Genomic DNA, 26,063 nt, shown 5'->3' with positions numbered 1-26,063 from the left:
ACACACACACACACACACACACACACACCCAACACATGCACACACTATCAAAACATTCTGAAGGTGACTCATGAATAGAATTCATCATCTACAACCTCCATGGAATGCCCGCAGGTTAGCTCAGTTAAGAGTACTGATTTTCTCTGTCCCACGGGTTCTGACGCTATACATGTCCTACTGCTAGGAAGATCTGTAATTTCTCTTCTCTTAATGACTGAGGGAAAGTTGGGATTTGGATTTATCAGATATGAAATTAAAGATATTGTTCACACTGCAATCTCAATCTCTCCTCTTTTTCTCTCTCTCTTTCTCTCTCTCTCCATGGTGTTATATTAACACCTTCAGTGCTCGTTTAAATCCACTGTCCATAAGCACACAAATGAAAACTGTATGGGCAAATTCAGCATGGGGGATTTCACATTTTACTGTCCTCCTCCAGGTGCAAGTTTCCAGCAATTCAAAAGTTACTGCATTGGATTTTGGCTTTGACAGAATCCCAGAAACAGAAGGAAATTTTAAAAGATATGTTAGATTAGACTAACTTAAACTCAGCAAGATGGCAGATGTCGGGCTGGAGACTTGGATCTATACTTGGTGATTGTATGTAAACATGATCCCACCATCAGAAGATCACACTGGCATAGATATGAAGTGAAAATAGAAGATACCATTCCATCATGGAACAATTTGAGTTATCCACCTCAAAACTAAAACTCATGAAACATGGTGGAGAGATGAAACCCTGTAATGCCTTTGGAATCCTAGAGTCTATACAAATAGACAAAGGCAGCATTCCTTTCTTTTCTCACAAAAGCCTTATTGAAGAGAAAATAATTTGTGAGGTTACTGGTGAACATAATGCATCTGAGGTGAGTTAGGATATAAGATCAGTTTCCATTGAAAGAAATGCATTGGATTTACTCACTTCAGTAGTGGACATTGGTTTCACATTAATTGTTTACCTTGCAATGAAAATACCAAATACAACTCTGAAGTTCATACATCAGTTTATTAAAATGAAGTCTTGTGATCTTGTTTAGTATATCCAGTATGCCCTCATTCCCTTTGTTGGGTCTGTAGTTATTATTATTATCACTAAGTAGAAGTCTGTTCCAGGGTCAGTTTTCCCCACACAGTTCCTAGTCTGAGGTTCCATGTGAACACAGACTCAGGGTCTGCACATGATCCCTGTCTGTAGAGACCCTGATTCAGAGCTATACTGATGAAAAAGACTGCATATAAAATCTGACCCCCATAACTCAGAGTTGCCCTTTCCCATCTCCATGAGAACAGTTCCGCCAAGCCTGGCCTGCAACTGCTTGATTAAAAATGTGAATGTGTGAATGCATCAACAAGTCTACAGAAAAGAATGTAGTGGCAGTCTTGTCCAGTTATCATGACTCGTCATACCTGCAGAACAAGGAAGTGGATAGAGAAAATCATTGCTGGTCCCTCACACCCTGGACACCACCTCTTCTCCCCTCAGTGGAAAGTTTCAGTCATGAGGGTCAAAATTACCAAACTACAGAAAACTGTCTTCCTGTCTCATGAACAATGAATGCACAAAGTGTTTTTCTATAGTAATTACACCTGGCACATTTAATCCTTATCCTGTATTACTTATCTGACTGCTGTATGCGGCACTCAATAAAATACCTTCACAATTTATATATATGCTTTAGGTTTAAATGTGCTTCTAAGACAATTGTATGATAAAACAAGTACAACTGTAAATACAAATTGATTTACCAAATAAAAAATACAGTATAGCATAAAAAAATAAAATAAAATAAAAATTACCTTTGAAATGCACCCTCATCAAATACTTTTCATTCAGAACTTTAATCCCTCACCCTACAAGTGCTCAGCATGTTTGAAAATTTTGTGGAGACATCAAAGGTGTCATCTCATGAAGCTGGTTAAGATTGTGCAGAGCAGTCATCACAGTAAAGTCTGGTAACTTTGAAGAATCTAAAATCTAAGAGAGGCAAGGTTGCTTATTTACCATGGCATATTCACATCTGTTTTAATTCATACCTTCACTGTTTTTTAAAAATGTACAAAATACTAAAAATTAACAAAGAGATCTAAACTTTTGACTGGTTATATATATATATATATATATATATATATATATATATATATATATATATATATATATATATATATATATATATATATATATATAATCCAAAGAAGATTCCAGGTGAGTAACTGCAGTACTGTAGAGATGTTCAAAATTGTAGTGAAGTACACAAGCTTTCCAGAGAAACAGGAACACTGCTTGCACAGCTGGAAACTTTGCATACTTCACTTCAATTTTGAATAGCTATCTAGCTATCTATAAAGTGTGTGTGTGTGTGTGTGTGTGTGTGTGTGTGTGTGTGTGTGTGTGTGTGTGTGTGTGTGTGTGCACATGTTGTGCACATTTATGGTTAAATATCTACAAAATATTTTTGTGCCCATATGACTGTGAGAATGCATACAAGATTTAGGACTGGGTGCGTGTTGCAAACTATTGTGTTGCCATAGACAAATGCCTTGTGTGTGCAAACATGCATGGCCAGTATTATGATTCTGATATTAGAATTGCTAATAGAGACAAACCCAGTTTCCCCGAGAAATTACTTTTCAGTCTCTTTTATAGGCTTAGTCTGTCTCGCTAATGGATCCATACAATATGTAACATCTTACAGGCTGATATATCTAGCCCACCTGGCACAACATATGTGCCGCATGGCTTTGTTTCATTCCAACAGCATCTAAGATAATGAAGTTTATTCGTCAGCCTTCTTCACCATCGCATCACTTTGGCAGCGCATAAGTGTCAAACCTAAGAAGGGTGTCGCTTGTCCTGTACACGTGGCTGCACCAAGGTATTAAAACAGAGACGAGTGACCAACCCGCACAGTTGTACAGTTTAAACTACGTCGCATCTCACTGCTGAGAAACATACACGCTGCGCGTCAGCGGGGTGTTGAAAAGGACATTACACACGGACCTGGCTGTTTTATTACAAGAGAACCTGCTCACCGGAGATAACATTCTCCTTCTTTGGCTTCCTGGAGTCGTAAGTAACTAGATAAATTGATACTGGTATACTGAATCCTAAAGGCTATACTTCAGTCGTTTTCGTTATGTGTTAGCTAGTACTTTCGCAGACTATTTCGGCTGAACGGTTTTCTGCTTTTTGTTTGTGTTTCCAGTTCAGCTTATGTATTATAAGGAGAGGGACGGGCGACGTCTGTAATACGATTACAAAATATATTTTAAAGGGTGAGGGAAAAGAAAAATTAAGGCCATTTTAAACCACCTAAATGAGCTTGTGGTTGTTTAATGCGCAGTAACCATTTGTTCAAACGTAATGTATTGGCGTAGCCAGAAGATAAAACGACGCATCATGGCAGCTCACGCAGAAAGCAGAAAAGCACGCACCTCAGACAGGCAGACAGGTGACACCAACATCTTTGACTACGGAAACAAAGCAGGTTGATATATGATGCTGACACTGTGCTGACATACTCTAAAAAATCAGTTTAATTGGATGTCTCTTGTTGTTCAGTAGAGAAGAATTAATATGTCCCATATAGAACTGTTTTGCAGTACACGAATATGTCAAATCTTTGCGTGTTGCCTTTTTGGTTGTTTTGCTTATAAAGCAAACTACTTTGAAGAGGTTTTCCCACGGGTACAAGAATTATACGTTTCCCTCGGGTAGGGCGCTTAACTGTAGGGCGCTTGGTGTAGTAATGTTTGATCCAAGAGAAAAAAATGTGTGCGACTCCAGGGTCTCTCACACCAACCGGCGCGGCAAGGGGAACAAAGCTGCTATTCTGTCTCCCCAGCGCATCAGTACGTAGTCATAACCTCATATGCCTTTATCAGTTTTTCAGTTGTTTTCGGACGGTATCGATTGGTTGGTTGATTGATGTAATCGTTCACTGACTTTAGTCAACACGTAGATAATAAATTATAAAACCTCACACATAATAATATGATACAGAAGTCGGCCGTAATACATAATACGTAATACGTAATACACCACTCTTGGAAAATGTGTAATGTGTGTATCAGACATTGTGTGATGTACGGTCTGTGTTTGCCATTCTCATTGAACTAATTGACTGCAGTTGTTGTGTGCACATTGCTTTACAAGTCTGTGGTATTAAAGTAGTGCAACAGAGTTTCAGTTTAGCTGTGAGCATTATAATGACTGGGAGCATTGGAAAATGACCATGAATCTTTGGCCCTGTTTTTGGTTTCTTTGTGAATATTTATGGTGTTACACACTGATATATGTTTCCCTGCCTATTTTGCCTATATTGGCTCTTCGTTAGTTTGTTTTTGTCTTAAATCCTAAAGAGATTCCTAGTTCCAGCATAAGCTGTATAATTGTCCTAATTTTTCTGACAGTGTAGGGCACAGGATATATTTTCTAACTTCAAATCACACTGAGTTTTAGAGTCAGGTTGCCACTGTATATGATTTGATCAGAAAACCTGTTTTCTTACCTTAAAAACACCTCTCAAGACCTCTGTCCTGGCTGTTAAATTAATATTTTTATGTACCACTAAACTCTTCAAATCAGTGTTAATAGGGCTTGTAATAAAGCTTGTTATAATGCTGATTAATTGCACTCCACCTGCCACTCTTTAACTCATACTAAATAATTCCTCAGCTTGTTATGTGTCCATTCACATAATCTAAATAATAATAATAATAATAATAATAATAATAATAATAATAATAATAATTGTAAAATAAATAAACTTAGGTTTTTTGTTTTTGTTTTTTTAGTTATGCAGATTACACTTTACACTACACTTTGTTTATGATTTCCACTTCTTTGTGACTGATTAAGCCAACAGGATACCTAAACTCTTTAGGGTCGTCAGGCTACAGTCTTACAGACTGCACTGTTATACGGTCCCCTGGTGATGCACACCTAGTTAACTCATCGCTTCGTCTTTCGCAAGACTGAGGAATGCCCAGCATGAGAAGACAGCTAAGCACTCCACGTCTTTGCCCTGCATGATTTGAGCTAGAGGATTAAAACTATACAAATCCACTGGTATTATATTTACATTATTTTATTTTTTTATTTTTATTTTTTTATTTATTTTTTGTAATTAGTGGCATTTCAGACATTGAAACCTTAGCTGGTGGATATTTACTTGTTTATTTTTTGTCTATTTATTTATTTCCTGCAATCATATATTTAAAAATAAACATTGTCTCAAAGTAGCTTTTGCCTAGACCGCTAATAAGCAGGTCAAAGGTGACAGTGGTAAGGAACCATGGAAGAAACCAGACTCAGAAGGGACCCCATTCTTCTTGGATGACACTAGATAGCTGTGTTCATAAACAAATTAATTATAATTATAGACAAAAAGATGTAGTCAATTGGTAACATGTGACAGCCCAAATTCTACCAAAGTCTGTGATATCCAGGTGGCTACTTGCTAATTTGCACATAAATGTTTTTCATGACAGTGGAGCATGTCTGAAATAAAGGGATTATGAGTAGCTGTCATATCAGTCAGGTCCAGGAGAGCAAACCACAGCAGTCAGGCAGGTGCAGGAAAGTGAACCACAGCAGTCAGTTAAGTCCAGAAAGGGAGTCAGCAGCACTCCAGAATTGTGCACATGGACTTACATTGCATCCAGGGATCATGCGTGGATGTCATTCTAGTCTGCAGGGCAGGAGGGAATATACCAGCAGGGGTAGCATGCAACACCAGCACCATGTTTCCAGCTGGGCAGAGTGACACACCAGAGTGTTAAATATGCATAGTGTGCAGCAGATCCTGCATGATTCAGAGAGACATCATAGTACAAGCACAGACTCTGGCAAGTCTAGCTATGGCTGCTTAGCTAAAAGGGGGAGGCAGACTGTAGCTCAGAGATTCCTCAGACATTAACAACCTTCCAAACCTCCATGAACAAATCTGAGCAATCATGTAAGCAGAGGAGGGGTGACAGAACCAACATCTCAGTTTACTATATTTTTCTGACCCCCTTGAACCTCAAGTTCTGCAAAAAGAAAGTCTAGACTTTAAAATGGTGTCTGAGTGTTGCACATTAATTGGAAGGTTGGTCCATAGCTGGGGTGATATGACATTTTCCTTCCACGTGTAAATATTTTTGCAAAGAAGTACATGTGTCCTTTTTAAAATAAAACAATGTGCAATGTTGGAATAAGTAATACCTATTTCGCTTTTATTAGGCAGAAGATGTTCATTTGTCTAAATGGGTGAACAATGATATACTCACATTGTGTTTTTACTAATAATTAAGCTCTTTATACTGCACTGATAATGACAGCTGAGATAAGTCCCTTCATCAACAAGTGGAGTAACAAGGACAGCTATGTCTTAAAATAATGATGCTCACTGGAGACACAGCGTTGTGTCTGAGAAAGGTCTTTTTTTTTTTGACATGTTGCCTAAAGTTCAAAGGATGGTATTGGTTGACTTTCGGAAGCACTGCCACTGGTACTATTGAAACACTGACAGATAGCAGGATCAGCTGCATAAATACTGTAAATAGAATCAAACTCTGTATTTGTGTGTATGTATTCATTTTGTATTTCTAACTTAAATAATTGGTAGAATTATGGCTTGTTCTGACATAAATAAGCATGCACACACTTTTTAAAATTTCTTTTTCATATCTTTAGTATCATCTTTTATAGAAGAAAAAAGTTGAACATTAAGCCCTCCATTGAGTGCTTTACTGTTGCTTTCAACATTCACTCCTAAACACTCACTTTGTTTCATCAAGGTATGCTCTGTGATTGAAGACTCTGTGATTTTTGTAAATGGTTCTTGTAAATTGTTTTAGTTACAGTTTCAATATCCCAACGTATGGCATTTGTTTCATTATTAAAATGAAAATGACAATGAACTTTCCGTGCACATATATGGGCATCTGGCATGCGTACCAACCCACACACTGTGAAACAAATCAACGCTGTCAAATTCTTGTGGGCTGCCTACATCAGAAAATGCGTGTTGAAACCAGCCATTCAGATGTGACTCCCTTATATACATCACTAAATGAGTGATTCGATTTATACTCTCCCCTACAAGTATAGGCACACCCAGCTTGTGAAATACCTACCATCATGAAGGTAGCCCTAACACATAGACTCAGGAGCCGACAGGGAAAAAAACAGGAACACGGGACACGACGAGGAGCAGGCACCGGAACAGCAGCAGACACAGGAGCAGACACAGAAACCGGGGCAACAGGAGGAGACTGAACAGGACAAGAACCAGGAGCAAAAGTGGGAATAGACACAAGAACTGAAGGAACAGAAGCAGAAACAGCAGCAGAACCAACAGAAACTGACTGAGGACGAAAAAAGTGCCGGGAGGGAGGCTGAGGAGAAACAACAAGTCAGCAAACGACGAGGTACGACCGGAGGCACAAAAGGACAAAGAAAACAAAAGCGCAAAACAGACCAGGCCAGGGTCAAAGGTACAGGAACAAAAACGGACACAGGCACCGGAAAGGACACACAGACGGGCACAGGGACAGAAACAAACGGAGACACAGGAACTGAAACAGGCACAGAAACAGACAACACAACAGGAGCAATAACAAAACCAGGCAACAGAGAAGGCAAATACAATGGGGACACAGGAGGCATTCAAGGAACAGGGGACACAGGCCAGGGTGGGAAGGGCCAGAACCCAGGGGCGGAGGCAGAAGAAGACACAGGTCGGGGCAGGACGGTCAGGGAACATGAAGCCTGTGATTTAGGAGGCAGGTCTGGGGACACAGAGGAGACTGGAGAACTGACAGTGGTAGCCTTTCGGGGCACAGGAGAGCTTCAAGGAGCAACCTCTATCTAGCACGAGGCATGTGGACAGGCCTGGCACAGGGGCTCGTGGAGTGGCTTCTTCCACTCCAGGAACAGGAACTGGCGGGGCCGGGGGCGGGGCCGAGGCGCAGCTGCGGCGTTGAGCGGCAGCGGGTCAGGAACAGACCTGGTAATAGAACGGGTGGCATCTCCCACACTGGGAACAGGAGCAGGATCAGGACGGGCGGCGTCTCCCACACCGGGAACAGGACCAGGACCAGGCTGAATGGTATCTCATACTGGGAACATTCTTGGCGGTGGCATCTACTATGCTGGGAATAGGATCAGGACGGGCATCTCGCGGGATAGCCACAGGCACTGGGGGGGTGTTACCCTGGAGGAACACACAGACACAGAACCTTCTCGTCAGCTCCCAAGGCTCACGCGAGCAATAGGGAGCTCACAGTTGCGCTTTAGTGCACATCGAGTGCCTAGCCATGGATTGTCTGCGCATTCACTCTGCCTACTCGCGTCTTGTGCTGCAGGCCGATCCCCTCTGCAGCATTGGTCAAGACGGGCAGACTCCTGGCACTTACCTGGGATCTCATCGTCATCAAAATAAATGTGATCCTGCTTTTTCTGGGAACGACGAGATGCTTGTGTAGCTGCAGCGCCAGGGAATTTGCTGTCTCTGGTTTGGTGGCGCTGAGACGTAATGAACTCGGACTGTGTCGAGTTTCATCCCAGTGGAAGAACCACCTCCCAGAGTCTCGCTGTCTCCCTGCGTCCTTGTTTGGCTGTTCATTCTGTAACGGTTAGCGGTGAGGAGGCGGACGCATGTGTGGAGAAGAGCGAGATTTATTATGGACAAATCCAAAATCAGAGTCGTTATAACGGTCCAGGGTCCAGCCTATACAGAGCGTACGAGGATACATTATCAAATGAACAAAACACATGAAGGCAAACAGGCTATAACAAAGGCTAGGAAACATGAAGGCTAGGATAAACACAAAGGCACAGATTACAAACTTAAATACCTTTCTGCTGTCTGGTCATTCTATCATGGAAAGAGGCCACAGAAAAAGAAACAAGGTCTTATCTGGTCTTGCTGGCAGCACTTGTTTGCCATGCTGTCTGGCACACAGTGATGTGTTACAGAGTTGTTTATTTATTTTGCCATGGTGGTACATTGGAAGTCTTTTCCACCTGTCAGAATTTCTGACAGTTCTGACAGATCTAGAAAGGTGTTTGGGGGACTATATACACTGAGGCAGTATCAGCTGCATTGCCGCAGTTCATATGCACACACAAACACCTGGTTTACATACCTCTACCTCACACACAGCATACACACCTCTTTCACATGTACACATTTACATCACACACAGTCCTATGACCCTGCACACCATTACAACAAATAAATACACACAGAGCTATCTTAGACCCACACCTTTAATTCACACACCGATGCACACTTAAATATACCTTATCTTATATGTTATATCTCTTACCTTATATTTACTCACCTATGTGCAGACAGATTTCTCAATCAGACACTTCCATTACTGACGCTCACACACACATAAACACATTTAACTCACACACATACATACACTCCTATCTCAATCATATGCACACTTCTACCTCACAGCAGCTGTTCAAGACATTTGATGAATGAATCCTGTTCAGGCTCCATGTGGGCTTGCTTCTGTACTTCTGGAAGGAAAGTGAAACCCTCTTTCTCACTCCCTTTTTTTCTCCCTCTCTCCCTTTTACACAGCTTCTCTCTCTCTCTCTCTCTCTCTCTCTCTCTCTCTCTCTCTCTCTCTCTCAGCTAGCAGTGGTAGTATCCTTGACATAAATAGAGGAAGCTGTTCTCACTCACATTTTTAGCAGCAGGTGTGCACACATTATTGAAATGCAACCCCTTTATCCCCAGCAATACCACAGTAAAACTTCAGCATGGCCCTGAAATGATCAGTTTTAAGCGTCCCTCCTTTGTGTGCAGCTTGTGCGCTTTTGTATGCTGGCCATTGTGTGTCACTGTGCATGTCACGTGCTTTCAGAGCTACCATCACTCTGGAATGGTTTAAGTGACAGACATCCATTATGACTGCCTTTCAAACCGACCATGGTTGACTGCTTCATGCATGACTTATTAAAATACAGAGGGCTATGAGTGCACAGCCAGTAACATTTAACTGCAGAGGAAATTAAACACAGAGATGCACACAAACACACATGCACATGAAGCAAACAATTGGATGCTTTCACAAGGCACAAGGTTAACTGTCTCCTAAAAAACACTGTCAACATCCACTCTCTTCAATAACACTATAGCTGTCATTCATCCTGTATGCCTAACTGCCCTATGCTATATGGTTTCCTGAAACACCGGCCAATCCAATGCTGAGAGATCATGCTTCTCACTCCCTCCCCCAAAATCCAGAACCCACCCCTCCAACACCCTACAACCTGTCCTCACAGGGCCTCCTGCTTTTGATGGTACAGACTCCATATGGGGCACTTCACCTCTTCTCTGAGACCCAGATTCAGCCTATCACTAAATTACTGAGGAGTATGCCAGTTAGGCCAGGCGTAATAGAGCTTTACGTGGTGTATCCAGGGTTGCGGCTAAAAACACCCATGTCCTGGGGATTTTCTCTCTCGTTAATTGACCCTGACAGTCCTGGTCTAATCCAAAATGGCTGTCATTAAAACCACAAACGTTATCACACGCAGCACATTACTAGCTTTTGTGCTGGCCGTGCATAACGCTTGAAAGGCGTAATGGCCCACACCCGTGAGACTGGATCCCGTTAATGGGCACTGGTCCATGCAAGCTCTAAATGTCTCCTGCCATCTCCCTGTGGTTGACAGCTCATGCACACTCACACCATAATGACTCTGCGTTCACTGTGGCCGCCTAACTGGTTTGGTTTGTCTACATTACAGAGCTACTTCCAGCAGCCATGGGGCAGGCTGGCGACACAGAGAGGCTACTGAAAGGCTACTGCTGACATGCCACTCTTCTGCAAGCTCTCTTTGATGCCTCTGTTTATTTATGTTTGACTTGTTTTCTTTCAAGCTGGCAAAAGACAGATTTTGTTGGTTGAATTGGGCTATTGTTCTCCTCTGAATTAAGTGCTTTGCTTCCAAATGCAGACCCCTGACCCCACAATTTTATTTTTTATTTTTTTCTCTGTCTTTTGTGCCTCTGCTATTGTTAATTCTTTCCATTCTTGTGAAACAATACTCACCAGAGTGTGCCAGCTCCGTAAATATCCACATCCACTTCTATGACAAATCCCTCTGATCTCATTCCTGAAAAGAGCCATCTCCTCTTTGTACATGGAGCCTGTGCGCTCCAAATGGAGAATTTTACAGCTGGTTCCAGAGACTGGAACCTACTGAAGTAACAGCACGGGGGAAAAAAAAAGACTCCCGAAATGGTCATGCCATCCGCTGAAATGTTATTGCATGACAGTGCGATTGAGGTCGCTGTTTCTATCTTTATACCTATCTGATTGTGATATAACCAGTTACTATTACAGTTACTATGTCCCTTGCTTTGCTCCTCATTGCCACATAGTGCAATGTGTCTGTAAGCAAACATTGCATTTTGTGCATCAAAGACTGCACCTACACAGGTCAAGGAAAGGCTTGTCCATGCAGATCAACATCAACAGTGGGATCAGAGTTCCTGAAACCAGACAACAGCAATGCAGTCATGATTGCAATCTAACTGGTTCAGTTGAAATTGTATTGAAATATCTGCAGCTTCATTTTCCAGACAATGACAACAAAATCTACTAAAATAATATAATATAGTTAGGGTAGAGTAGTAACCATGCAGCCTCTTGTACAATATGTTAAACACCAATAAGTTAAACTGTTTCAAAGTTAAGCTCTGGCTTTATAAGGGAAGATGTAATATCAGGCTTGTGTGTGTGTGTGTAGGGGGGGGGGGGCATAGACTGTATACAAAAGGGTTGGGTGGAGTGGGAGATCAACATGTATTTAAATCATTGTGGGGACCAAAGGAAAACACAACATTTTAACATTGTGGCAACACTTTTAGGTTTAGATGTAAGCATTGGATTATTCATCTTCTGTAACACTGTAATATGTGTGCGCTTATGGTGGGTGTATTGAAACTACACTTCTTTGTTTGAAGGTTTGGCTGGAGGCCATACTCAGCAGGAGAAAACAGCATGTTAAACATGACACATTCACTCTCCTGCGCGCACACACACACACACACACACACACACACACACACACACACGCACCATCTTTCTCACATGAGCACCTTTTCCATAAACTACGATCACCTCGTTTTCTAGTACAAACAGTGAGTAGTGTAGATACACCAGATAAAATAATGATCATCTACAAGTTATTCAGAAATAAAGGGGTAGAGAGATGGGTGAGAGAGAGAAAGAGAAGGAAAGAGAGAGACACTAAAGGCAGAGTGTGAGAGAAAGAGGATAAAGAAAAAGAGAATGTTGAGCGTGATGGGGAGAGAGAGAGCAGGTATTAGGGGAGAGATATGCTACCCCAATAAAGGGCAGGCATATCATATTAGAAAAAAACAATATTGAACAGGAAGGAAAAGAGAAAGTGTACCATCAACTTTGCTCTGTGTAATCGCTGCATTTTGAAACACATCAGAATTCTGAGTGCAATTTCAGCCAAGGACCTTTTGTTACTATGATTACCAAAAAAAAAAAAAAAAAAAGTAATTGGGTGGATTGCTATCTGTGTTGTTTTGGTGAAAAAAGATCTTTCTTGAATCGACAATGTGATAACTGCAAAAAGTTGAGCAACCTTAACAGGAATTTCAGTCTTTATTTCAGATATATCCCCTAAAGCTTCTTTAATGTCACTCTGTCAACAAAGGGCATCGATGACAAAAAAGCCAAAGATTAACTTTTCATAAGTTGCACTTCATCAACTGCATCATACTAGTGGAAAATGAGCACTCAACATCTCGAATAGCTTGTCATGTTGGGCTGTTGCTTGGTTGGTTGCTTGGCTGTATGTTCAGCAAACAGATTTTAATGGCAAGGAAAAGATACACATTTGCACTGAAAAATAGCCACTGTCATTTGGAAGGTTGCATGCATTTAACAGAATACCAGTGTCTAAATCATTTAAATACTTAGGCTGTCCATATGCTACCTTTAGTGAACAGTCCTCTGAGCTGGGATTCTTTTCCTGACCCGAGAAAGACTTGTTTTTAAAGGAGAGATGATTCATCAAGTTTCATGAGCCTGTGTTGAACCTGCAGTTTATTTTATCTAGCCTATCCTTGCAATAGAACTGTGATGCCCATGTTCATTGTTTCACCAAAACACCAAAACTGAGTTGTCACAGTGTCAGTGTAGTCAAGCTGCACTTACAATAAACATACAAAATAAACAATGCTTATTTCAACATTTTTCAGTTGTGTGTATTTTTGTGTTTTTATTTGGGTGCGAGAGAAAGAAAAAGAGAGTCTGTTACTGTAGTTGGCTGATGAGATCAGAGACTGAAGCTCTCATACTGTCTCACCAGCAGGATGGGTTGAAAGCATGCAGATGAAAGATGGCCTTTTTCCCTTTCAGCCATTCTTCTTAAGCCCCAAGATGCCACAGGGCAGGCTGCTTGCACTCTGTTCACTTAATCGAGCCTGCTACTCTCTACACCTAACCTGTTGTGCAACTTTTCTTGTACGAAAATCTGTCATTTGACTCACGCATTGTTTTTGCTGGGGCATATTCACACAAGCGACTTGTTACTGTCGTCATGCTTGTCGTGTAGTCAGCAGGCTTTGCTCGTGTAAGGCGTAATGGGAATATTTTGCATTTTTACCGGACGTTTTTATGCTTTCCAGAACTAATTCTAAGAAGCAAGCGAAAGTTCAGGGTGTTTTTTTTTCTTCTATTGTTTACTCAACAACTTTGACGTGTTACTGATTTCTGATGAGCTCAAGCAGTTCACCAGTCTACAGTTTAACGTCTGCGCTTCGCAATTGAGGACTCACGGTAGCAGGTAGATTCCAGTATTGAACTCATGTGAAACATTCTGAAGAAGAAACTTGAAGGCAGAAAATTTCAACTCTGACACAGCAGGATGACAGTAAGTATGAGTTAATTCCAGTGCCAGTTTTTGCTGGTGAACAGCAAGTGGTGTAAATGGCTGGTGCCACTTGTGGTTATTGATACCACTCGAGAGGCACTGCCACTCGCAGTGGTTGGGGGCGCATGCTGTGGCTTTCATTTCCGCACAGCAATGCTGATAGTTCCCAGCTCTTCCTCCATGTTCTTATATATTTTAACTGCTAAAGGTTACAGGCTAAGTAACTATGAATAGCTAATAAATCAAACCAGCACAATCCTACTTGTATCATGGATTTAATTTCACTGATAGTGTTAATAACAAGCACACACTGATAAAAAAACATCCTTGTTAATTCTTCTTTTAAACTTACTATTAAAAAAAAGTCTATGTCTATAGTCTATGTCCCTAAACAAAGCCTTGACCAAGTAGAAATGTAGTCAGGTGACCATGATCTGGTTCTTCTTATTTTCCTATCACTCTAAACTGATTTCCTGTTTCTAGATTCTACTGCTAATACACAGACATACGCACACAAACTAATTAACTGCCAGTGATTTTTCAAACCACACTGGATTTTTAGTACTTCACTCATTTGCATTAGGCACATCATTGTTTCATTGCCATCTTGTTCTCCAACACATCCATTAAAGCTGCTTAGGAATTTCATTGTGAATTTTTGGGGGTGTGGCTTTTCTTGGGGTCTGTTACATAAAAAGCCTGTCATAGCCTGATGTTTTCATTTTAACTTGTTCTACAGGTATGTTTTTTGAGCAGAAATCTACAATATTTTTCTGTTTTCTGCCTGTCCTTTATTGGGGTAGCATATCTCTCCTGATATGCTCTCTCTCTCCCATTACTCTACCCATTCTGTCTTTCTTTACCTTCTTTCTCTCACACACTGCCTTAGTGTCTCTTAACTATCGATTTATGTGGATAGACAATCCCTCTGTGCTGAATGTTTGATCTGTGCTAGGTTGCGGAGTTCCAGCAGTGCAGGGTCATTTGACGTATCTGCTGGAGAGCCTGTGTGTTTGTGAAGTGTAGCTGTGGCACCATCTGTTTGAAGACACACACACTCCACACACACACACACACACACACACACTCCGCACATACTCCTCTCAGTCCTGCTGTGTGCTCAACCAGCTCTCTCCATCTCACAAATATTACTCTACTAGCTCAGACACAGATATACATACACACTAACACACAAAACAAAATCCCAGGGACTTTCTTAATCTAAAAGTCAAAGTCAAATTTATTTATATAGCACTTTTTACAGTAGCCGATTTCACAAAGCAGCTTTGCAGATGCCCGAGTCCATGCCCCCAGTGAGCAAGCCAAAGGCATCTGTAGCAAGGAAAAACTCCATAAGATCATGAGCAATAAACCTTGAGATGAACCAAATCTCAAAAGGTGGAGCCCATCCTCCTCTGGTTGACACCAGACACATGAGGAACAAAATAAGCATGTGCTGATAGTGAAGTAACTCTTAACACTGCAAGACACTGGAAACGTGTCCAGTGCCCTAATACAAAACAGATTCATCAAGACAGTGCAGTGCCAAGATGTAAAATATTGACATGCTGTGGATACTGTGATAAACCCCAAAACAATCAGATCACACATGCATTATGCCTCACGTTAGTGGAGGTATGCTGAGATACCTTTGCTAGACAAGTTATTAAACATTATTTTGGAGGTGTGCTGTAAAACTAAGTAGAACAGTAGAATTAAGTAGAAACAAAGTGCAAACATGACCGAGGTTGAAGCAGACCTCAACAAAACATTAGTTCCAAAAAGGAAGTGTCTTCAGTCTTTAGGAACTGGTCTGGATTCCAAGTTATATTGACATACAAAGTTTGCTAAAGGTGGAAACACCAGCAGTCCTACTTCACCACTTGAAAATGAAGATAAGATTATATGTGACAGTTAGCCCAAGTAGTGCCCAACAAAAAACCTTTAGCATGGCATGGAAATAATTCTAATTGTCAGTGTTATTCTGATGGAAAACACACTTTATATTTAGCAAAAAGATAACATAACAGTAATTACATAATTTTTTCAAGGTTGCTTTAAAAGATTTTCTTCATTTAAAAACTTTTACTTTTTACTATGTACCATAAATAAAGTACACTTCTCTGCCTCAAATGTAACATCCATTTATCATAAGAAATGTTTCTACTGATTTTCTACTACTCTTGTTTTGGGCTTTGTAAGTTATGATTTATTACTTCTGAAAAACATACAATTTAATAATAAATACAGTTCATAGACTACAGTGTAGCATTCTACATAATCATAAACAGAAACATAGAGACACGTTGTGACTGCTTGGTCTTAGTTGCCTCCCTTTGAAACTAGATACTGACTGGGAGACCATAGTCTGTCAAGATTGGCAATATCACCTCCAGCACTCCCACAATGAAGACTGGAATCCCTCAGGGTTACATGCTCAGTCCATTTCTATTGCTGACCCATAACTGTGCTGAAAAACACAGCTTTGCTGATGAGACTACAGTGATGGGCCTCATCAACAACAGTGCCAGTTCAGCATATAGTGAAGAGATGCAGCAGCTGGCTATCTCTTATTGCTGATCAAATGAAAGAGATAATTTTTCACTTTAGAAAGACCTGCAGTTAGTGCTCCACTTGCAGCTGTAGAGAGGATCAAAAGCTTCGTGTTTCTTGGTATGCACTTCCCAGAGGACCATACTTAGTCACCATTCTATAGGGGAGCAACAGTATTCTGACTAGCTGTATCAACGTTTGGTATGGGAACTGTCTCAAGTCTCTACAGGGAATCGTGAGAATGGGTGAAATCATCATCAGGGTCTTTCTACTTAACATCAATATCTCCTACCACAAGTGCTGCATCTGCAAGGCCAGCAGCATTGTGGACGATCCCTCCCACCCCTTTGTTCAGTCAGACTAATGAACATGACACATAAGCAGCCATCAAACAAACATGCACTGTTATACCACTCTGACTTGCCAGTGTGTAACTGTGCTTAATATTTTGTGTAATTGTTGTATTCCCTGTTGTATTCATTTGACTCATTGCAGTGTTGCGTTGTGTCACTGTAAGACACTTTCAGGCAAAAACTCTGACGGCAGCAGTTGAATGGAAGCGAGAGGCGGGGTTGCAAAGAGGTGCTCTATTATCCATTGCATTCGTGATAACAGAAGCTTTAAACAAAACACAAATTGTAGAAGTCTTTACTCTTCCTCAGAAAGACACAATGACTCTGTTTGCCTTGATCTATAAGGACCACTAATGTGCAGCCCATCTCCCGGGATCTGTGGATTTAAATATGGTAGAGAGTGAATAAGGAACATGTGAAGGTAATCAGTAATCAGGGGATTGGGAACGGGGCAGGTACTAGGTGCGATCCTATCTGGTTGACCAACCGTGACAAAAACCTGCACTCACATTCTGTGAAAGGAGAGACATGTTGTGAGTGCTTAACAACAAAAGGCTTATTGCAAGATTTTATTTGAATATAATTTTTTGTTAATGACCTCATATGTGATATGATATGTGGAGCTTTTTGGCACTAAAGAAAATGCTTAGAATCACAAATGATTTGAATGCATCACAGGCAATAGTTTTTCAGAGTCATGATTTAAACATTTCTGGCCTTCAAGTAACACAGACTTATTCAGTTACACACTAACATAAACACAATGTCATGCAAAAGCAAGCTGCATTTATGCAAATCGCGGGTTTTGCTGTCTTGGACAGAGTCATTGGTGGGCCAGTATTAAGATCATTGCCCCAAGCATTGAGTTCATGATCCAAAGTGACACCACAGTATGAATTGTTAAATGACAAATATGAGTAAACAAGCTAAGAAACAAAGAACATTGTTGTAAGCACACAGTGTAGTCATGCCTTAACATGCTATAATTATCTTAAACAGGTTTGTTGCCATATCTCCACGTCCATCAAGCTGACCCCACACAGACACAATATTTGACACAAAGACTTGAGTCTTGGCATGAAAACGAGAACAAGAAAACAAAAAAAAGGGCATAGCCATATTACTGACCAGCATGTCATTATTTCTTTCTTCAGTCCCTTAAAACCTCAAGATGGAAGTTAAGATGACATTTACATTTACATATACAGAATTTATATAACAAATTAGATGAGTTATTTTCAGAGCACAGCTTATAGAAAACTTGAGTGGGCCTCACATGAACTGTGTACAGTGTGTTCAGCAGGGAAATTTTGTTTAACTGTTGAGATGTGTTGAATTTGGATGCCAGTATTGATATTGATCTGTTGATTATTGTTCGCCAGGGTGAGTTGCTACAGGAAGTTTATATTACAATATTTTACATCTGATCAGAATATTTACAAGTAAGAATGTTTTTATTCCCATGGGGACCATGTGAATTTACAGTGGCAGGTAAACCAGTAGAATCAGAATGATTGCTTGCTATATTAAATTGTGCATGGTGCAGTTGTCTGGTTCTGTTTTCCTAGAAATTACTCAAGTAAATATGAGCAAGAACATTCAAGAATAGAATTCATTTTTTGGGTTAGACTAAACTCCTCCTCTGTTTGACTCCTAGGTGGTTGATTACACATACTTGAGCAGTGTCTACATACACCCTGTAAAGCCAAGAGTGTAAGCTGGAAGAGAGGAAGCATCAAGTTTCCCACCATCCTGCAAACTCTGACCCTCCTGCATGTGCCTCTTTCTACACTGATGCAGGGATGAATGCATGGCTTCTGGGGAAGACTCTCATCTTTGAATGAACTCAGCTGATGCTTACTGGAGCCGTTTTAATTAAGCTCATTATTCTTTAATAAAGCATGCTCCATAGGAATGAACCGATGCATGCAGACGCTGTGCAAGGCAAGTATTGTTAACAGATCTGTCCTTTAGTCATTGCTCAGGTCTGACGTTTTCCACAGTAGTAACATGCAGAGACATATGGGAGAGCATAGCATTACGTAGCCCTAGTATTGTAGATTTTTCCTTTTCTATGGTGACAAGAAGAACCTCAGCCCATCTCCGACTAGTACACTGTGGGTCCAGCTCTTGGTGGAGGAGACAGATGTGGCTCTGGTCAAAAAGGTTCTGGCGGAGAAGGCTGCACTTGATGGCACTCTTCTGCGCCATGACAGTTGTCACGTTCTTCTTTGGCCTCTCCAATTTGGAGTCCTCATTCATTCTGGGGTCAATGCTGAGCAGCGCCCCCAAGCCATGTGCCTGCCAACCATGCATTGTGGGTCAAGAGAACGACACATGGTTCTACAAGAAACTCAAACAGTCTGTCCAGCCACTGCTGACGAAGGATAACAGGGAATTGACCAATGAGACCTACGCCTGGTGGATGGTCAGTAAAATGAGATCTGTTTATTTTATTTCACTTTTTTCCAGTCAAGTACCCAGAACAGTAATTTTCTGGACATTTCTTTCTCTGTACTGGAAAGTTGGAGCACCAGAGATTTTAGTACTCTACACACCAGATTCAATTAATGAAGAGATTAGTGATGCTTGATACAGCCAAAGTGACAATGATTCTGTGTCTGTGCATGTGTGTAGTACCTGCAGATGGAAGAAAAGCCATCCATCTTAAATATGGTCCTGGACAAGCTGTTCCGCATCATCCCAGGAGATGAGGACTATATGGATGCTGAACCTACCCGCTGCCGGAAGTGTGCCGTGGTTGGGAATTCCGGAAACCTCCGCTCATCGGGTTATGGCAAGCTCATTGACTCCAATGATTTCGTCATACGGTAAGAGTCTCTGTCTTGGGGATTATGGTCCCTGAGGGACACAATTTAACTTTTTTTTTTTTTCTAAAAACAAAAATGATTAGACATCTACATTCCCAATGTTTTTGATGTCAATTGAAGTTCTATTTCAGACGTAATTGAAATACTTCCACAGTTCACCCAGTATAAGTATTCCTCCAGAGTAAAACTGAGTCTGCTCTGCTTTCATAGTTATTGGGCCTAATGCATATACAAAACTGTATATTATACATCTATAGTATACTTACATATTTGTACTAAAATCTTTTTTTTATATAGTTGATTTGTATGACTGTGCCATATCAGATTCAGCAAACACTCATTACTTTAGAAAATTGTTGTAAACTGGTCTTTTGGACAGTCACTGTCAAAGTTAACATCAACTCAAACAGGCAAATGCTATAAATGACTTACTAATTGAAGGTTGATTTGTCACTGTATATAAAGTATTTTGTGTAAGAGCAGAGCTTGCTAAAGATAAATGGCTATTGTTGCTTAGATTGCCAAAGCAACCTGTCCTTGTTTTCTTCCCAATGAGCATGTGTATATAAATCCCATTGTTTGATGCCTTGTTTGTCGCTGTGCTTAGTGAGTGGTCATATGTCCTTGTTCATTGTGTTTTGTTCTTTGTTTAGAGTATAAATAAACAAATAATAAATGGTGATGAGTGTGTGCACTGATATGGCTAGTTAGTTGTTGATGGAAAAGAATGCAGGTCTTTTAATAACACTCTCAATGTACATATTTACAGACGTGTATGTAAGTTTTAGTTTTCTCTTACATGCTCTGACATTTCCAGGTTCATTTGCTGTGAACTAATGTGGCATAAAACTCTCCAAATTGACTGTTTATTTTCCTACTGGAATCCTTTAGGCCCAAATCTGTGTGTCTTAATTAAAAGATTATAGGATTGGCTTAGATACGCTTCTCAAATGCATTCCATCTTGTCATTCAGCACAAAAGGAAACTAATGACAATTTTGTGCAAAACTGGATCTTGGGCAGTGACACAGGGCTTGAATCAAAATGCCTTTTTATTCATTAGAGCTAGGACATAAAAGCCACTGGCAACTGTGATATTGTAGCTACAAAGGTTTCATTTCAGTGCCATATGTTGCCAACACTAGTATGGGGTGATCAGTGAGGATGATAAGATTTTTTATTAACATCAGTTTTTTTTATTGATTTGATAATTGACTGTATTTGTGTGTTTGTGCAGAATAAACCAGGCTCCCACAGAAGGTTATGAGCAAGATGTTGGATCAAGGACTACACACCATGTGATGTACCCAGAGAGTGCTAAAGATCTGAATGACAACACCAATCTTCTGTTGGTGCCTTTCAAAATCCTGGATCTGGAGTGGATCATTAGTGCCTTGACTACAGGGCACATCACCCAGTAAGTATATATCACAGGCTACCTCACCCAGTGAGTACTGCATATCTCAGGGTACATCATCCTGTAAATACTGCATATCACAGGGTACATCACCCAGCGAGTACTGTATATATCAGGGTACATCATCCAGTAAATACTGCAGAGTTTGACTCATTTATATGTTTTATGTGTGTGTGTGTGTGTGTGTGTGTGTGTGTGTGTGTGTGTGTGTGTGTGTGTACACCTGAATATCACCTGGATATTACAGCCAGGCATGTTTAACTGGAGTTGTAAAACCCTTCAGGAGAAGGGTATTTACTTTTATTATATACTTGTATATAGCTGGAACAGCAGCAACAAATCTCTTGACTTGGCATAGCTGAAGTCTTTAGAAAGAATCAATCTAAAAACTCTTTTGGACAACACACCTCTGCCAATCTATAGGCTAGGAAGACTAAAAGCCATGAGCAATATATACATGTCTGTATAAGTTTGCCTGATTTCCTAGCTCTGTTTAAATGTCACTATTGTTTAACTTAGTGATGCAGTGAACTTAGTAATTGCAGCAATTAGCCTTTTGCTCTTTGGTTTGGTTTGTAAGCCTGCCACAGTTTCCACTGAAGAATCACTTTTTGTCAGTTCTTATCTTTATCTTATTTGGAAAATTACACTGGCCTATGCCAATGATCTTCATACCAGGTATAATAACTGGTTATTCCTACGGTATAGATGTTTCCATCATGTAATTTGCTTCATAAGGCATGTTTCCAGAATTTTGTTTCTTATCTGAAAGCTCTTTTACAAAGAGAAGGAATGTTGGTCTATTGCTGTGTATTTTAAGTGTATGACAATATAAAGGATTTTTAAAAATATATGTTTCTCTCTCTCTCTCTCTCTCTCTCTCTCTCTCTCTCTCTCTCTCTCTCTCTCTCTCTCAGCACATATGAACCTGTCATGTCACGAATCAAGGCTAACAGGAATAAGGTGAGTTTCCCTATACTTTAAATATCTTTAATACTTTAATCTCCAAACCACTGTCACCCATGTGCCTGCTCTAAGAACAGGGAGATTTGCATCCACTGTGAGCTTCATTGTTATTCTTTTTTTTCTTCTCATTTTTATTGTTTTCCCAGGTGTTAGTGTTCAGCCCTACATTCATGAGGTACATCCATGAGTCATGGTTGAAAGGTCATGGAAGATACCCGTCTACTGGCTTTCTCTCTCTCATGTTTGCTCTTCACGTATGTGACAAGGTATTTGTTGATTTTTTTTTAATACATTTGTGTTCTATAATTTTTTAACCTGAGTCCATTTGCTTATAGTGCAGTGGTGCAGTGCTGCCCTCTTGAGGCCTATGTGTTAACCTCAGCCATTTTAATTCATGTCATTATAATAAAATGCATTTTGAATGAACACTGATCAAGTTAGAGTTAAATGTGTTACATTAAATTATATAAACCCCCCCCCCAAAAAAAAAGCAAAAAACAAAAAAACACTTTATTGACTTTGAGTGACATCCAATTCTAGATCTTGCACCCCTCTATATGTACATCCTGACACTGTGCTTTCTATACAGGTGAATGTTTTTGGGTTCGGTGCCGACCATCGTGGAAACTGGCACCACTACTGGGAGGTCAACTTGTTGGACTCTGCCTTCCGGGAAACAGGTGTCCATGACGCAGACCAAGAGCAAAACATCACGCAAATGCTGGCCAAGAAAGGCAAGATCACACTGTTTAAGGGAGTCGTCTGGTCCTCATTTAGGTGGGATTCATAGTCACATGCAAGTCAGCACAGACTGGAGAAAGAAACCTCAGAGGTCTCTGGTTTTATTTTTCCTCCTGTTGATTTTATTTTATTTTTAAGAGACATCTGGAGTTTCTGGACTTTGTAGATCAAATGTCTTGGTATTATTACAAACTGTGATAAAAGGTTTCAATTGTGGATTAAAATTTCAATTCTATCTGAAGAAGAGTCTCTCTATTTCTCACTGTAGCTTCCTTTAGTAGTGGGAAAGGTGACAGGATGTGAAGCATATTGCTGATGGTCAGCCACTTGCAGAGGATTATGGGCATGAAAAGCAGTGTGATACATGTGGTATGTCAATATTGGCATATGTCACTGATAATACACTCATAAGACATGTTTTGGTGAAAATGTTCAGACAATGGAACTCCTGTTTGCTTTTTGGCCCGCATTTTGTCAATTGCACTTAAAACTTCTACCAAGTGCCTTTTTGTTTATGAAAAAGCATAATCTCATTTTTTACATTTAAAAATTATTATTGTTTAGTTTTCCTTTCTTAACTTTGTACTCTAATGATTTCATTTCCAGTAACAATGAGAGGATTTTATTTTCATTCTTAAAAAAAAATGGAAAAGTAATTCTGTGAGAGAACTAAATGGCAAAATAAAAGATTTTACTTGTTTCATCATGTCTTACAACCTAGTTAAAATATTAATAAGTCTATTATCAAAGACTGTCCCACAGATTCAGTCTACACCATCTGGGTTCACTTTCTTTGCTTAATTATCACAGCGCCAGCAGTCAGTGTGACCTGATGACTCAGGGAACACACTCCAGTTATGGGCAGAGACTGTACAAGCAACACAGCATTTGGAAACATTAGGGACAAGTAGAGAGAACGCTACACCATATTCTTTGCTGAAAAGCACAAGTTATCTGTTGCTGGGGACATGCCAGACAGGTCTTGACAGAGGTGACTGTGGCACATCCATGGTGCTAAATGATGTGAAAGTATATGGCCTCACTGGCAAACTAACGTACATGGTAACCTTAGACTGTCATGATACGGCCCCTCCCCCCCTCAAACATCTCCATTTGTGTGTGCGTGTGTGTGTCTGTCTCTCTGTATCGGCACGCCCTCTCATGTCGTTCACCTGATCCTTGTTGTCTGTAATTGTCATGCATAAGTCTCATGTCTTATCGTTGAGGTTGTCGGTGTTTGACCCAATTAGTCTGTGTGTTAAAACGTGTATGTTACATGTGCAATAAAACGTGTGTTTTTGTTCAACGTGCCTCATCCCCGCATCCTACTTAACCCTCCATCGTTACATAGACTTAGTTAATAATAATATGTATTATTATTATTATTATTATTAATAATAATAATAATAATAATAATAAAATTATCTTCAGTGCAAATTCTAAATATAACTTTCTTTTCCTTTAGGGATTTTTACTGATTTTACTGCTCTTCAAAAAAATATTATGTGTATTTGTTCATATTTGGACGATTCACTGCTTTCTGTGAAAATTTCCTGAATTATTATCTAAGCCCTTTCAGGGAACTAACATACAATTTATGAAGATTTCAACATCCATGTGAAAATGACCCTACCTCTAAGGGCAGCTATAACATGGGGAGCCGAGGCGGGATGCGGAAGCGAACTGTTGTTCAAACAATTAAAGATGTTTATTAACAAAACTAAGAATGAAACTAAAAAACACAACAGCATACAACACGTAATAGTTGGTAGAACACAATGTAGCACAATCAAAACCAGAGGAGCATATACAACATGGGGTCAAACACTGACAAAGCACAACAGTGAAACAGGGCTGTCAATGTACATACTATCAGCGAGATAACAAGAGACAGGTATGGCACACGAACAATTAACAATATAGAGGCATGGCGATGGAGACCCCCCCCCCCCCCCCCGCCACACACACACACACACACACACACACCATTCAATCATGTGGAGGAGTCTAGGAGGAGGGGCTTTACTGTGACAGTAGCGTGTTCATGTTTAGTTTTGAATCTGTACGATACAAGTTGAATCAAATGCTAAATATATTCTAAATATATTCTGTTGGCACCATTACCAAGGTACTTATAAGCTACTTACTCTGCACTGGGTCGTATTTGGTCTTATCTGCTTTGAATTTCAGGTGAACATTTGCAGTAAAAAAATGTTATATAAAAATCATTTGCATGTACCATTTATTCAGTTCATTTTGAGTTACATTTATTTGTACAGGGCTTTTTAATACCAGTGTTGTCACAAAGCAGCTTTACACAATCTAGGTATATATACAGCTATATAAAGAGAATCTGGGTCCTGGAACCTAATCAGCAAGCCAAGGTGATAGTGGCAAGGAAAAACTAGATGAAGGATCCTTGAGAGGAAACAAGACTCAGAATGGGATGAGAAAGAAATACATAGATGCTTGTCGATAAAGTCAGAGGGTAACATTTTACTGATATTAGGGCAGTCCTGAGACATAAAGTGAAATGAACAGGTATTTAAAGAAGTCATAGCTAACTTTCCAGACTTAAAGGAACTCTGCAGAGGGTCATATGACAGATTTTCACTCAATCAAATGATTGATTGGTTAATAACATCACTTACATCTAGATAATGAAGCTCAATACCACATGAAGAAAAAACAACTATTTGGAGATGTTTACCATACCTTAGTATGGTAAATCATTATATGCAGTCAAATCTCTTGAGTTGTAGTTTTTATCTTGGAAAGAATTCTCATTAACCTCCATCAGGATCTCATCACACCTAGAGCAGATTATTTTTTAAACAAAAAGGAAAGCAACAAGAACAATGCTACATTCTTATTTAATAGTTATTTAATAGTAAATTAACAAAATCACCAGGCTATTAATAATTATCAGATTCCTCTAAAACTTAGTAACAATAATTTCCCAAATTTTTAGTATGAAACCTGAATTTGAATTATGCTCTGAGGGTGAACTGTCAGAAAGCCTCCTGTAATGGAAAATTACATTGCATTTGTGTCACAAGAACGCAGGTGTTTAGGCATTGTTTTGCTAGCTTGTGTGAGTGCCGAGAGTAGTATAAGCAGCACAGAGAATTATCAGGAAGCTGCCTCTCCCTTACAGGATGTCTTGTGTGTGTGTAACTCAGATGCCCTCAGGCTGAGATGAATAATAAATTATATTTGCTTTTGCTTTACCCATTAGTGTTTGGCACATCATTATTATAAGACCGGAGATTT

General features: G+C 40.0%; 1 protein-coding gene and 1 long non-coding RNA gene across 4 annotated transcripts; one reads left to right on the top strand and one right to left on the bottom strand.

The window, feature by feature from the left end:
* Positions 1-1,059: 1,059 nt before the first annotated feature.
* On the bottom strand, positions 1,060-13,462 carry LOC145657523 (uncharacterized). 2 transcript variants are annotated; one of them, XR_014123275.1, is made up of 4 exons: positions 7,995-13,462; positions 5,657-5,755; positions 1,801-1,978; positions 1,060-1,410 (listed from the first exon to the last, which is right to left on the bottom strand). It is a non-coding gene; the product is annotated as an uncharacterized LOC145657523 (long non-coding RNA). The 2 variants fall into 2 exon arrangements; XR_014123274.1 differs by having other exon boundaries at positions 5,657-13,462.
* On the top strand, positions 2,875-24,096 carry LOC113591994 (CMP-N-acetylneuraminate-beta-galactosamide-alpha-2,3-sialyltransferase 1-like). 2 transcript variants are annotated; one of them, XM_027032725.3, is made up of 7 exons: positions 2,875-3,070; positions 18,494-19,264; positions 19,474-19,667; positions 20,904-21,083; positions 22,001-22,046; positions 22,196-22,315; positions 22,639-24,096. In XM_027032725.3, exons 2-7 carry the CDS (start codon positions 18,911-18,913, stop codon positions 22,837-22,839), a joined length of 1,095 nt encoding a protein of 364 aa, XP_026888526.3. In that variant the 5' UTR covers positions 2,875-3,070; positions 18,494-18,910; the 3' UTR covers positions 22,840-24,096. The 2 variants fall into 2 exon arrangements, with proteins under 2 accessions (XP_026888526.3, XP_081568908.1); XM_081712782.1 differs by lacking the exon at positions 2,875-3,070 and adding an exon at positions 13,616-13,930.
* The last annotated feature ends 1,967 nt before the right edge of the window (positions 24,097-26,063 follow it).

The sequence above is a fragment of the Electrophorus electricus genome, chromosome 4 (assembly GCF_041902795.1).
Source record: "Electrophorus electricus isolate QZ-2024a chromosome 4, ASM4190279v1, whole genome shotgun sequence".
Taxonomy (NCBI): Eukaryota; Metazoa; Chordata; class Actinopteri; order Gymnotiformes; family Gymnotidae; genus Electrophorus; species Electrophorus electricus.
The sequence above is the reverse complement of the archived record's forward strand: the minus strand, read 5'-3'. Positions and strand labels throughout refer to the sequence as shown.